Source organism: Gigantopelta aegis, chromosome 3, assembly GCF_016097555.1.
Source record: "Gigantopelta aegis isolate Gae_Host chromosome 3, Gae_host_genome, whole genome shotgun sequence".
Classification (NCBI taxonomy): Eukaryota; Metazoa; Mollusca; class Gastropoda; order Neomphalida; family Peltospiridae; genus Gigantopelta; species Gigantopelta aegis.
The window spans coordinates 12,793,418-12,806,877 of NC_054701.1; the positions used below are offsets into that span (position 1 = coordinate 12,793,418).

The following is a 13,460-nucleotide window of genomic DNA, read 5'->3' on the forward strand; positions in this document are numbered from 1 at the left end:
ATTCTATAGTGCTACGATCAACTGAAAACAGAATACCAATTATAGTTTGAGTATTTATGTACTCTTTATTGCCGCCATCAACTGAAAACAGAATATCAAATATAGTTTGAGTAGATATATACTTATATTCTATACTGCTACCATCAACTAAAAACAGAATATCAAATATAGTTTGAGTAATTATATACTTCTATAATATACTGCCGCCATCAACTGAAAACAGAACAAATATAGTTGGTATTTATTTACTTCTATACTGCCGACAGAAAGGTGACAAATCGGGCGTATTCTTCCCTTAATATTTCAAATCAACAACACCATAATCATCATCATTTTCATCATCAACAACACCATAATCATCATCATCTTCATCGTAATCATTGCCGTCGTCATCAACAACAATAACAGCAATACAATCTTGGTCCGTAAGTTAATTTAATGCAGTCAAATTATTAAATAATATATAATATTGAAAATGCTTGTTTCCGCACAAGACAAATTCCTTTGTAGTTTGGACAATGTATTGCCCTATAGCTTGACGTCCGAGTCATGGAAACGGGGGAGGGGGGAGGGAAACCCTTCACCGTGAATAGGCAATGAAACATATTTATGGTAAAGTTTTGATGTATATAGTACATTACTCTTATGCATTCGTGTGATGTGGTTGTGTTGTATATGTTGAGTTGTGTGCTTGTTACTGCATGGAGCAACTTAAAGTACTGATTTCACTTTCCTTCCGACCAGCCCTCCTTTGTACTATACCACCTCATCCACACTCAGTGACCCAACAAGTTACACAGAGGACTCACTAGGACAAGGCTGTGTGTTGCAGCTCCTGGTATCGACTTCAGTGTCACTGCCCTGGCAGTCGGCGCCGCCATAGGCTGGTGGAGGGTTAGTGCAGGTTCTAGACCGAGACCTGAACTGGGTTCCCCCAGCGCACGATACCGAACACGTCGTCCATTCCGTCCAGTCCTCATACTCGCTCCAGCCACCGTTCACTGCAAGTCAAGCAACAAACTCTTCCAATATGCGCCATCCAGGAAACTGAACTTTAAAATTTCGTTTGATATTCAGTTTAAAAAAATACATCCATTCCCTGCAACTATTTCCCATCGACTTCGGTTCCTGTATTCAATATCGGTATTGTTTTGAAGCAGACTTTATTGTTGGCTACACAAAATAAAAAAACATTCAACTAGACGAAAAGTTATTTTAAATAATAAATTTATCCTAGTTTAACACAAGTCTTGTTTCAAGCCATCATGGAGGGTTTTTGCTATTTTTCAAAATGTATTTTTACAGTTGACAATATTATAATATGCATTAAAGAAAAGCTGAACAGAATACTGCAAGTACATGAATAATACCGAAGCTATTCGGTAAGAGTGGCTTATTCTAGACACCAAATTGATGCCTTTAAAAATGCGTTGAGATGTAGCTCAACAAATATTCCTTTCCTACTGGATCTACACCAATGGACTGTGTATCAACGAACAAATCTGAGATGCAGTTTAGTCTAAGAAAAATATTTTTATCGCATAGCTGATCCCAGAGATTATTTTCAAGAGACTAATGGCATGACTTCCTCACCAAGATGTCAAGAATCCTGTTTGTTTTACCTGGACAAGGATTCGGGTTACAGTTTCTGTCTTCTTGCCAACTCGCCATCCCAGAGCACGATCTGCCATTACACGATGGTGCCGGGTTGTTACAGCCTCGATTCAGAGTTCGCGTCTGAACTCCACCCCCGCACGAGGTGCTGCATGCTCCCCAGCTACCATAAGTGGTTGCACTCCATCCGCCATTGACTGCAAATTGCAAATGATGAATGACAACATTTGTTTAACTATCTTACCTTTAACAATACCTGGTGCTATAATAAACTGACACCATACACCCTGATATATTACCAGGAAAACACAGTCATACACCCTCAAACCTGGATAACAGAATTATACACCCTGATATCATACCTGGACAACACAATCATACACCCAGATATCATATCTGGACAACACAGTCATACACCCTGATACCATACCTGGACAACAGTCATACACCCCGATATTATACCTTGACAACACAGTTATACACCCTGATATCATACCTGGACAACACTGGCTGTTACATCTCCTGGTCTCGGTCCAGGAAGCTGATCCGGAGCAGACGTGTCCTCTACACGATGGTCTCGGGTTGGTGCACAACCTCGAAGCAGTGCGAGTTTGTGATCCTCCGCCGCAACTCACAGAACACGTTCCAAACGAGCCATATCTGGTGGAACTCCATCCGCCATTCACTAATCACAATTACATTACAGGCATTTTAGTCAGAAAGAGAGACATGAATTAAGCTTTACATTTGCTATCGTAATTTAATCCGATTTAATCAGTGGCTAATTTTATCACCAAGCTAGGTGAAAGCACTGCTGTTTTCTTAGTTGAATGATGAAACATCCACGAATGAACATAACCCACACTCAAAGTGAAAATTGTGGACATTGTACCTTTAACTGGGATATTCTAGTAAAATAACTATTATTCTTTTGTTTTAGCAAACAAAGTAAGCTCCATTCCATTTCAATATTTAGCAGTAATTAAAATATAGAAATATGTTTAAAGAAAATCTATCTGAGATTTTGAAACAATTGCCATGTTTTAATTTATGAAGTGTCGTTTGCAAAAAAATAAAATAAAATAAAATAAAATAATAATAATAATAATAAAATAAATAATTAATTCGTTACCTGGGCAACAGCCAGTGTTACATTTTCGTGATTCTTGCGTCGTTGTCCTGGCCCCGCCACATGACGAGCTGCAGCGCACATACTTTGTCCTGAACTTTAAACCGCCGCCACAAGAGGATGAGCACGGTCCCCACCTTCCGTACGACACAGATGGCGCTGGCAACAAAATTAATTGTATTAAAGGTACACACTCCTCTTACAGCAAATTGTTGAAACCTTTTGTAATATCTTGCCTGGCATATTCATTCTAATATTCTTGTTTGATAAAAGTTAAAGTTTGTTTTAACAACACAACTCGAGCACAGTGATTTATTTAATTATAGACTGTTAAATCTGAAACATTTGATAATTTTGACATATAACTTTAGAAAAGAATCCGGCTACATTTTTCCATTAGTAGCCAGGGATCTTTTATATACACTGTCCCACAGACCCCCGTCGGTGGGCTCACTGGGCAATTCCTTGTCCCAGCCAGTGTACCAAACTTAAAGTTTGTTTTGTTTGACGACGCCACTAGAACACACCAGTGCACTATGACTGGTGTATCAAAGATCGTGGTATGTGTTATCCTGTCTGTGGGGTGGTGCATATAAAAGACTCCTTGCTACTAAAAAGGAAAAATGTAGCAGGTTTCCTTTCTAGGACTATATGCCAAATTACTAAATGTTTGACATCCAATAGCCGATGATTAATACATTAATATGTTCTAGTGTTGTCGTTAAACTAAACAAACTTTAACTTTTTTATGTGACTTTTTGGCATCAGCCTAATCTTTGATATTACTTGGTTCTCGTAACTACCTTGTATAGTCCGTTCGCTGAAAACCGAACCAATGATCTGGCATATATATATATATATATATATATATATATATATATATATATATATATATATATATATATATATATATATATATATATCTACTGAACAGCATTGAAAACGCAGCACCAAGAAATGTTTGGATTTCGAAAAGAATACCTGAACAATAAATGTTTTTGTTGTGAACAGCAATAGATTGATGATTGATAATGACAACAAACAAAACAGGATGCACAATCACTTATTAGTTTTAATTCATTGACGTATGAAAGACACGTGGGGCAACACAAGCCATGCAACGTCTTCTCATCGACACGATTTATGCTGTAGTGCGTTCTGCAGTTCTCTAAGGTATTCATTTGTGGACGACGTGAGATGCGTTGACCAAGGTAATCCCAACGATGCTCTATTGGCGAAAAATCAGGGGACAATGCTGGCCACTCAATCATAGGGTCATTATTGTTCACTGGATACTGTGTTGTAGCACGTGCTGTGTTCGCTTGGGCGTTGTCTTGCTGAAATGTGTGCATATCCCGATGCTGATGAAAGAATGCAATGACGTGATTTTGCAAGACGTTATCCCGGTAGTAAAGGGCATTCAAACATGCAGTGCTGCTCGGTAATGATAACTGATCCCGCCCCACACCATGACGTTCCCTCTACCCCATCAATTCGTCTCGACAAAGCAGTCACACCCGCAACCGACCATCATCATTCGTTAAATGGAAACAGGTTTCGTCAGTGAAAAGCACACAATGCGAACGCTGTAATCTCCAATGACGATACCTTCCTGCCAAACCTCTGCACTCATTTCGATGTCAATCAGTCAGGATAGATCCAACATATGGTCGTTGTGCACGCAGCCCAGCTGAGCGAAGACGGCGACGCTCAGTGTCTGCGCTGATAACCCCTCGTCGACCTTGAACAGTTGGTGCAGTCCTGGCAGCTGACAGCGTTCGATCACGAATATAGAGGCGAACAACATGTCGATCTTTTCGTGGTGTCGTAACATATCGTTGGCCTGGACGTGGACGGTCCATGGTGGTTCCTCTCTGCTGGTATTTCCTGTGATGTCTTGTGATTGTGCGATGACGTTCACGTTCCTCAGCTGTCAACATTGCCATCATTTGTTTAAAGTTCACTCAAAGTCTACTTCATTAATAAAAGTGGCTTTTCGAAGACCATCTTTTATAGCCCAAATCAGCTGGTTTGCACATTCAATTTACGTTTTTCATGGTATGTTGATGTTTTTGTGTTGTGTTTCATGGAGTGTTCAGGCAATCGTTTTTGTAAGTTATTCGTCGTCACGCATGGTCTATAAGGTAGTACGGTACTTATTAATTTATATTTTTAAAGCTGATATACGCCCCATTCATATTTGTTATTATCTACTTTTTCAATGCTGTTCAGTATATAAACTAAATAACTCATATAACAGCATATTATTAAGTTTTAAACCCATACTGACTCTCATAACATTGCAAAAACAGGTAATTAACAAATTACAATTAAACTCTATAGATAAAATCTAATTTTTAATACAACGGCGAAAGCGAAATGCTAGAAGAGCCAATTTATGCAGCTTTATCTGCATTGTTACTGAAGCAATCGATATTGCAGTACACACGCTAAAGGTAGAACTGCGAATGCTTTGCCTTGGCTGTTCCATCAATTGCCGTCATACCTGTATCATAAGATGATATTTACCCTTTACAATTTGATGTAATTTGTAAAGAAACTAGTTATATACACTGAAATGTTTTTCCATTTTTTTTTTTTTTGAGTTGGTTTGTGTTTAAAATTTAATAATACGTTTTTATAAGATTTTTTTTAACTTTATTTATTAAGGAGTTACATGTCAATTTATCAGTTCCCTTTTGGTAAAAACAGATTATAGGAATGCATCCAATTGAAACGGGGCTTTTTAAAACTACCTCTTAGAAATATTTGGTTCGGATTTCTTGAATGTTTGGCAGTTCACAACACCAAGATTGATCATGAAGATAAAACATTTCTCGTCTCCAGGTACAATTTAGAATTTAGGATCTACTCTTTTACAAACCTAACAGATTAAATACGTTTAGATACAGACAAACAAACTACTTATGTACAGCTAATTCGGGGTCTTACCTGGGCAAGTGCGTTGTTCGCTTATGTGGCAGGGGTAGGTGTACGACCTGCAGATCATAAAAAATATCTATTGTTGCAGGAAGGTCCAACTGGTGCTGTTTCTTGTAAAGTTATTGATAGAAAAATACAGCGAGAGAGAGAGAGAGAGAGAGAGAGAGAGAGAGAGAGAGAGAGAGAGAGAGAGAGAGAGAGAGAAAGACAGAGATAGAGGGAGTGAAAGAGAGAGAGAAAAAAAAGATATATATATATATATAATATATATATATATATATATGTGTGTGTGTGTGTGTGTGTGTGTGTGTGTGTGTCTGTGTGTATGGAGAGAGAGAGAGAGAGAGAGAGAGAGAGAGAGAGAGAGAGAGAGAGAGAGAGAGTGAAATAGAGAGAAAAAGATTATATATATATATATATATATATGTGCGTGTGTGTGTGTGTATATATATATATATATATATATATATATATATATATATATATAGAGAGAGAGAGAGAGAGAGAGAGAGAGAGAGAGAGAGGGATGGATGGATATATATATATATATATTTATATATATATATATATATATATATATATATATATATATATATATAGATAGAGAGATAGAGAGATAGATAGAGATACAGAGGAGGGGGTGTATTGTTTAACTACACTGTAACACATTTAATCCATCGCTATTCTGTATCTAACATAGAAGTATTGTTATTTTGAGAACTGGTGTCTTTAAAACAATAAACAGAAAACGAGGAAACCCGCTGGCACCAAAGCAGAGGATCTTTTATAAGCACCATCCCATAGGTAGGACAAAAAACGTTTTATTTATTTACTCATTTTAATTGGCTATATGGTGTCAGATATATGGTTAAGGACCACACAGATAATGAGAGATAAAACCCGCCGCCTCCACTCCATGGGCTAACTGTTTTTCATTAGCAGCAAGGGATCTTTTATATACATCCTCTCAAAGACGGGATAGAACATACCACGGCTTTTGTTACATCAGTTGTGAATCACAAGCTGGAACGACAAAATAGTTCACTGGGACAACTGATGTTATGTTACATTGTATCAGGGAGGGGTGGGACGTAACCTGATGGTAAAGCAAAGGCCGCGGCATGTCATATCCTGTCTGTAGGATGGTGCGTATAAAGCAACCTTGCAATTAATGGACAAATGTAGCTCGTTTCCTGTCTAAGATTTTATATCAAAATCACCAAATGTTTGACATCCAATAGCCGATGATTAACAAATCAATGCGCTCTAATGATGTCGTTAAACAAAACAAACTTTAACTTTATATATATGAGGGACAGACAATACCTATAAAATGCCTCTACCTGCGACATCTACTCCAGCCAAACAGTCCACATCGCTGGTTGCGATATCCCGTGCATCTGTTGGCGCGACGGTAGGTGTAGGTTCTGGGACACCTGTCAAAACCAAGAACCAGACAAGCAAACAGTTTAAAATATAATCATATAAATACATGTATTATACAGACAATACTACATGAGTGGCTGTTAGATACCGTTTATTTTATGAGTTGTTTTAAAACGTATCTAACCAGCGAATGCGAGTGGGATACGTTTTTTAACAACTGGTTGCAAAATAAATTGTATCTAACGGACACGAATGTAATGTTATATTTCGTACACATATTCAAAAAGATATTTAAACATCTTTTTGAACTAAAACGTATTTACGATGCTAACATTTGTAGTTAACTTATACGTCACAGAGACATCGATTTCAACCAATGAAATATCTTCAAACTGTTATCACACGTATGTGTGTTATTCGTGTGTTTTACCAAAAATAACAAACGATGTTCTCATCAATGGGTGTGTAAGGAATGATAATACAAACGGCGTATAAAGTAATAGCAACGGTCTAACTGCCGTGACCAAAACTCAGACTGAACAACACTCGGTCTCCATTTTATCCCACTGATATGACAGAAGGTCTTTGTTTTTTAAATTAACATTCTTGAAGACCTATGTTACAGAAGAAGACGTTTTTTGCTAATAATATTTAATTCCTTATTAGTATTGCTATTCTTTACAAACCCAAACAAATTTTATATATAATCCTTCGTCTAAACTTCTGCAAAAACAGCAGAAAAGGCGCACGGATAGTTCAAAACGTTTCTGGGTTGGACCCCGTACCCCCCTGTCACGAAATTAGTGCCTTCGCCTCTTTCCTTTTTTTAGCTGTGGGAATGCTATCTTGTACAAATTGAAAGATAGCATTTATAGTCGCAGGCCCCAGTTTTAACCCGTGAAAATGGACATTGAACTTGGATAATCTACAAACCTGTAACACATTTTGATAATGCTACAATAAAGTGAAACAAAAGTCCCTGACGTTGAAACGGGACTATACCCTTAAAAATAGACATGAGCTCGTCTCCATAACTGTGACTTCGTGCGTTTTCAAATAAAAAAATAAAAAAAGAAGAAAAGAATTGTTTTTACAAAAATAATAAAATAAAAACAACAAAATATTTCGTGGTATTAGAAACACAAAGGTGACAAAAAAACTTCGAATGTATGGAAAGGGATACCCTAAACAAAACAATGTAAGTAATGGTTGATTTCAATTATAAAAACAGGTCAAATCGTGAAACATTTGCGGTATTGTTTAAAAAACTAATAGTGGAGTTGCTTAGTCAAAACATCGATACCGACGTGAAGAAAGCACCCCTCGTTTCTCTAGTTGACTCCTTCAGGCTGTCGGGTGGGCATCTGTCCCACACAATGTCGATCCTGTCACTATTGTTCATCTGATTTGTGATCCATGTGATGAAAATCTTCTCACAGTACTCATCAAATGATGAGACCTGACAAGCTGGAAGGAGGTGAACTATGACAGCACCATCAAATACCTTGGCATCGAAGGACGCTGGAGTTTCAGCCTGAGATTTTGTGTGAAGAAATGTCAGTTGATCTGACTTTTTTGTTGGCAGCTGAAGCTTCCCATGGTCTGATAAAGATGGTGGTCATGGGTGGTTCTCATGTGAGAAAAACTTCTCGGGATCAACATCTCGAAACATGCTTGCAATATAAAGCTGACCAATGAGAGTGTAGTCACTTTAAGACTGGCCATCGTTTGCTTTACTTTTGTAGATCCTGATGCCTGAGGACGCATAGAAAGGGGCAGGGAGTTCTTCTTGATTGGTTCATGGATTGACACTACTCTGTCAATGATGACATCCTTGACATATTTCTTGTAGTGACTTTGACCTTTTTCTTTAATTCCGCTCACTGTTGCCACCACATCAGCATTTGCACAGTTGCGAGTGTCCAGAGGGTGGGCCCTTGCTTATCGTGATCAACTGCCAGTATGTCATCGTCGATGAATTGACTCTCGAACTCACTCAGCAGCCTCGTTTGCTCTGACCCGGAAATCATCCACTATCGAAAGGCCATTGGATTCTCCCCAGGTGTTTTCACAATCTTATTGTTCTGTTCGTGTGCCTGATCTATTGGTATGCAGGACAATTTGCGCTGTGTCTTTTGAATAACCCAGAAACGTTTGAAGTCCTCTTCAACCTTTTGTGGTAGTGCTTTCATAACTCGCATGTGTATCGATATTCACCGTGCATAATTGATGATCTAATGCAAAATACTAAGGAGCTAGAGCAGTGCGTTGTGGTCTAATTAAAATCATGACCAGGATCTCGAACTCAAGAATAATGTCCCAATAATGGAAGGTCGGACTCTTGTTTATCATGGATTGTCGCCATGTTTCATATCCCATACTGCAGTCTGATGCTGCCTGGTCTTGTTTGATAATCTCCAGCCATGCGTTATTCGGAAGCTTTGCCAAAGATACTGCTGTCACCTGATGGGTGTGTCTTATCCTGGTAAGGTGAAATACTTTCAGAAATGAATTTGCAATGCCAGAGGTAGCAACACTAGCTTTACCGTGTGCTGTTGTCAAACCAGATGCTTGTAGAAAGTCACCGATTGTGTTCCAAAGTGACATTTCTGTGTCAAGCCCTCCGAGCATTACTATGTGCATCTGCTCTCCATATAGATATTTATTTGTATGGTGACCTTGATCCATATAATAAAGGTCATTCATGTGATCTAACTATAACTTATGCTGAATAGTAAAGAAATTAAGTTGAAATAAAGTATTATAGTAAACCACTAGTAAATCCCCGTGCTAATCCATTTATTTATTTATTTATGTATTTATTAAATATGTATTGTTCAATGTCATGGAATAGCAGTTATTTGCTCATGTATCATTTTATGTTATCTGAGATCAAATAAAGTTTTGTTCAGTTCTGCTCTGCTCTGTTGCCGTCTTAATAACAACTACAACTTGGAGTTCGTTTCATGCAATTCAAATAAAGTATTCGCAGTACAAGGAATTGACAATTAAAGTTCGTGTCTTTTAATTGAAGGATTATATATGGAATTTGTTGGGCTTTGTTTTTGTTTTTATGAGTATGTAAACAAAACAGTATTCAGTACGAATTCAGTTTAATATAAGTAAAAAGTTACTATTTAAACAAAACAAAACAAAAGAAACAACAACATAAAAACAAACAAAACAAAACAAACAAACGAAAACAATTTGCAATTTTACCCACCACAAATTAATAATGACAATGTAACATGTTAGAATTAAACAAAACATTCAACCTCCTTTGAACGGGCTAACTTACGTGGAAAGGACGGTCGCAATAGCAAGACAGAAGACTACGAGTGACATGGAAAGACAACCCATTTTGATCTGATGGGGTCGACCTGTGATCTGGCTTGTCTTCTAAATGTCTGACGAAAACAAGGTGTATCTTTTTCTGGCGGGCATCCAACTGACTGCCATTAGACGTTTCTGTATGGTAGCAAGACATAAGACATGACATTTAGTCTTTGTATTATATACTGAGTCAAATTAAAACCTTCACAATTTAAAATTTGAATAACGTCAATGAGTATTGAAAACGGGTATTTTTCAGGAATAAATATTGTAATGGCAATGTCTACACTCCATTTAAAGCCCACCACAGCACACGTGATCCGATCCATAGCACGTGCACAGCACCATTGAAGCAAAGGTGGTTTTGCACGTGCCACTGGTCACGTGACTAAAATAGCGCACGTGTTTTCATCGTTACGTGCTCACGAAAAAACACATTAACACGATATATGTTACGACCTGTTTCGATGCCACGCCTCACAAATGTGCAGCGTGAACGTGCCGTCTGCATTTTGCACGCGGGGACGTCAGTAGCTGACGTTGCAAGGGCGTTGGGTTGCAGTCGACGGGTAATTTATGATCTACGGACACGAGTACAACAAACGGGCACCACAGCTGATTGCCCCCGATCAAGTAGACCACGTGTGGACGTCATACGCAAATGACCGTCATATTGTGTGACGTCACTTTCGCTACCGTTTCATGACATCTACAGCAACCAGTAATGAACTTTTCAGACGTCGGGTGTCCGCGCAAACGATCCGAAATCGGCTGCGAACCGCTCACCTCCACGCACGGCGCCCATATGTTGGACCCATTTTGACCCCAATTTCATCGACATCAACGTCAACTGTGGGCACAAAGTCACTTGCGATGCAATCAGAGGGAATGGAATAGAGTCGTGGTTCGCGATGAATCAAGATTCACACTGCGATTTACCGATGGCCTGCAGAGGATTTGGAGACGACGTTGTGAACGTCATACTCAGTGTTGTGTCAGTGAAGTTGACAGATTCAAAGGCGGAAGTGTAATAGTTTGGGGCGCTTTCTGTGGAAATGGACGTTCTCGACTTCTTGCCATCCGTGGCAATCTCAACGCTGCTGCATACCGCAACCAGATGCTGGCCCAGGAACGTGTGCCCTTCATGGCAGCTCATGGTCCAGGCCTGATCTTTCAGCATGACAACACCAGACCCCACACGACCATCTTGACAAGGGATTATCTGAGGGACGCGGGCATCAATATCATGGATTGACCTTCAAGGTCGTCCGACCTGAATCCCATCGAGCACGTCTGGGATGTGCTGGGAAGACGGCTGCGCACTCTCAAGAACCTTCCACAGACTTTGCAGAAACTTGGTGCCTCATTAGTGGAACAATGGCGCCGTATCCCTACTGCAGTCTTTACACGCATTAGGCAGTCAATGAGGAGCGTTGCCTTGCAGTTGTGGGTACACATGGAGGGCATACGCGCTACTGAACTTGTGATTTCATCAGACGACCCTGCTTGTGAATTACCATTCTGACTGTTTGTGGTTTTGACAAATGCTGTGGGCGCATCGAACAGATTTTTGACTCAACATTTATTCCTATTCTTTCTTTGGACGACATATAATAATTTTTAAAAAAAACCTTATTTAACACGTTCTTCTATCATATTTGCTAATTAGCCAGGATGAAACGGTTGTGAAGTTTTTCATTTGACTCAGTATATATTACATATGAAGAGAATAATAAACGAGTTACCAGTTGTCAAATTGATGTCCCGAGTGCAATTATTTTCACTTTTCGCAAGCTTGGGGAGCTTGGGTCAAAGAACCGAACCTACCCAGTTGGAGCTCATGTCCAGATGACCTTTCATTCGGCCAATCAAAACATTACTTGCAGGATCATGCCAGTGCTTTGAAAATAATTTGAAAATATTCGGAATTATGCCGACGATATACGAAATGATTCAGGTGAATTACGAAGTATGCTGGAAAGTAATTTCAATATAAACTTTTAATGCTGAACTTCCGTTTCAAGACGAAAAAAAAACGTGATAGTATAACCATAAAATCTATTTATGCTAGTTTATTACTGCACGTTTCCCACGTTTTTTAATGTTGAAATAGGCCAACAAGTATTTCCTTAAACGTTCCAAATATTATTATTATTAAACACTTTTGAAAGTTTTATTTCCACTTCTTTCATGTATTCAACTATTGGAAAGCAACAGAAATAATGTGGTATTGCATAACACTACCTTACTAATGTTACTCTAGTAGCGTGTACAACTAAACTCTTACCTTTCAGCGAACTTGTTTTCAATTTTATGGCACTTTAGAGTAGGCGGTTGCAAAGATCTCCTTTTTTGTCATCGCTGGGGGAAAATAATCCATGTGCATGGATTGGTGGCGGGTGGAACAAAGTACCCATTCATATTTATTTTTAAAAGGGTATAAATTAAAATTTCGGTGTCACGGTCTCGAAGTGCCGATATAAAAACTTTCCACACCACCACACATATGGGTCATTCTACAGAAAGCATCACTTTTATGTCTCTACACAATTTCTTTTTTGTATTTATATATAGAAAACAAGGTTTGTTGTCTTTAATGATGTTTATTAATAATATTATCCTGTCATAGTAATTTTTTCTCTTTGCTAATCAGCTTTGATAGAGAATTTATTCAGGATTAGTGTAAAATGTCATTGGTGTTACCTGTCCCTGGCACAACACTATACATAACATGCATTGATAAAATGTGCAATGGAAGACATAACACTGAATAACTTTAATGTAATACGTACTTATGGCTGTCTTACTCACTAAAGGTAGTACTAAACCAAATAACTTCCGGCTGGGTCAAAGTTCGAGGTGCACCCAACTTTTGATAGAGAAGTGAACACCACAAGTCCTGTGATTGGTTATAAATGTGAGTGTGTTGGTTGTAAAAAATAATAGTTTCATCTGGGTAAAAAAAATGTGCAATTTTATTTCATCTAGTACCAATGTGTCAAGTAGCCTTGTGCTTGAAACATGTATGGGGGTACCTGTAAAAAAAAGTACTCGA

At 38.4% G+C, this 13,460-nt stretch overlaps 1 protein-coding gene across 1 annotated transcript in view; it reads right to left on the bottom strand.

Moving 5' to 3' along the window:
- The window catches only part of LOC121368503 (SCO-spondin-like), a 77,485-nt gene extending 67,038 nt beyond the window's left edge, over positions 1–10,447 (bottom strand). The window contains exons 1-7 of the mRNA XM_041493240.1: positions 10,371–10,447; positions 7,030–7,122; positions 5,696–5,742; positions 2,747–2,902; positions 2,111–2,299; positions 1,623–1,811; positions 810–1,001 (exon numbers count right to left, since the gene is read on the bottom strand). Coding sequence (XP_041349174.1) covers positions 810–1,001; positions 1,623–1,811; positions 2,111–2,299; positions 2,747–2,902; positions 5,696–5,742; positions 7,030–7,122; positions 10,371–10,432 — 928 coding nt within the window. The 5' untranslated portion in view covers positions 10,433–10,447. The remainder of the gene's footprint in view (positions 1–809; positions 1,002–1,622; positions 1,812–2,110; positions 2,300–2,746; positions 2,903–5,695; positions 5,743–7,029; positions 7,123–10,370) is intronic.
- Positions 10,448–13,460: the final 3,013 nt, after the last annotated feature.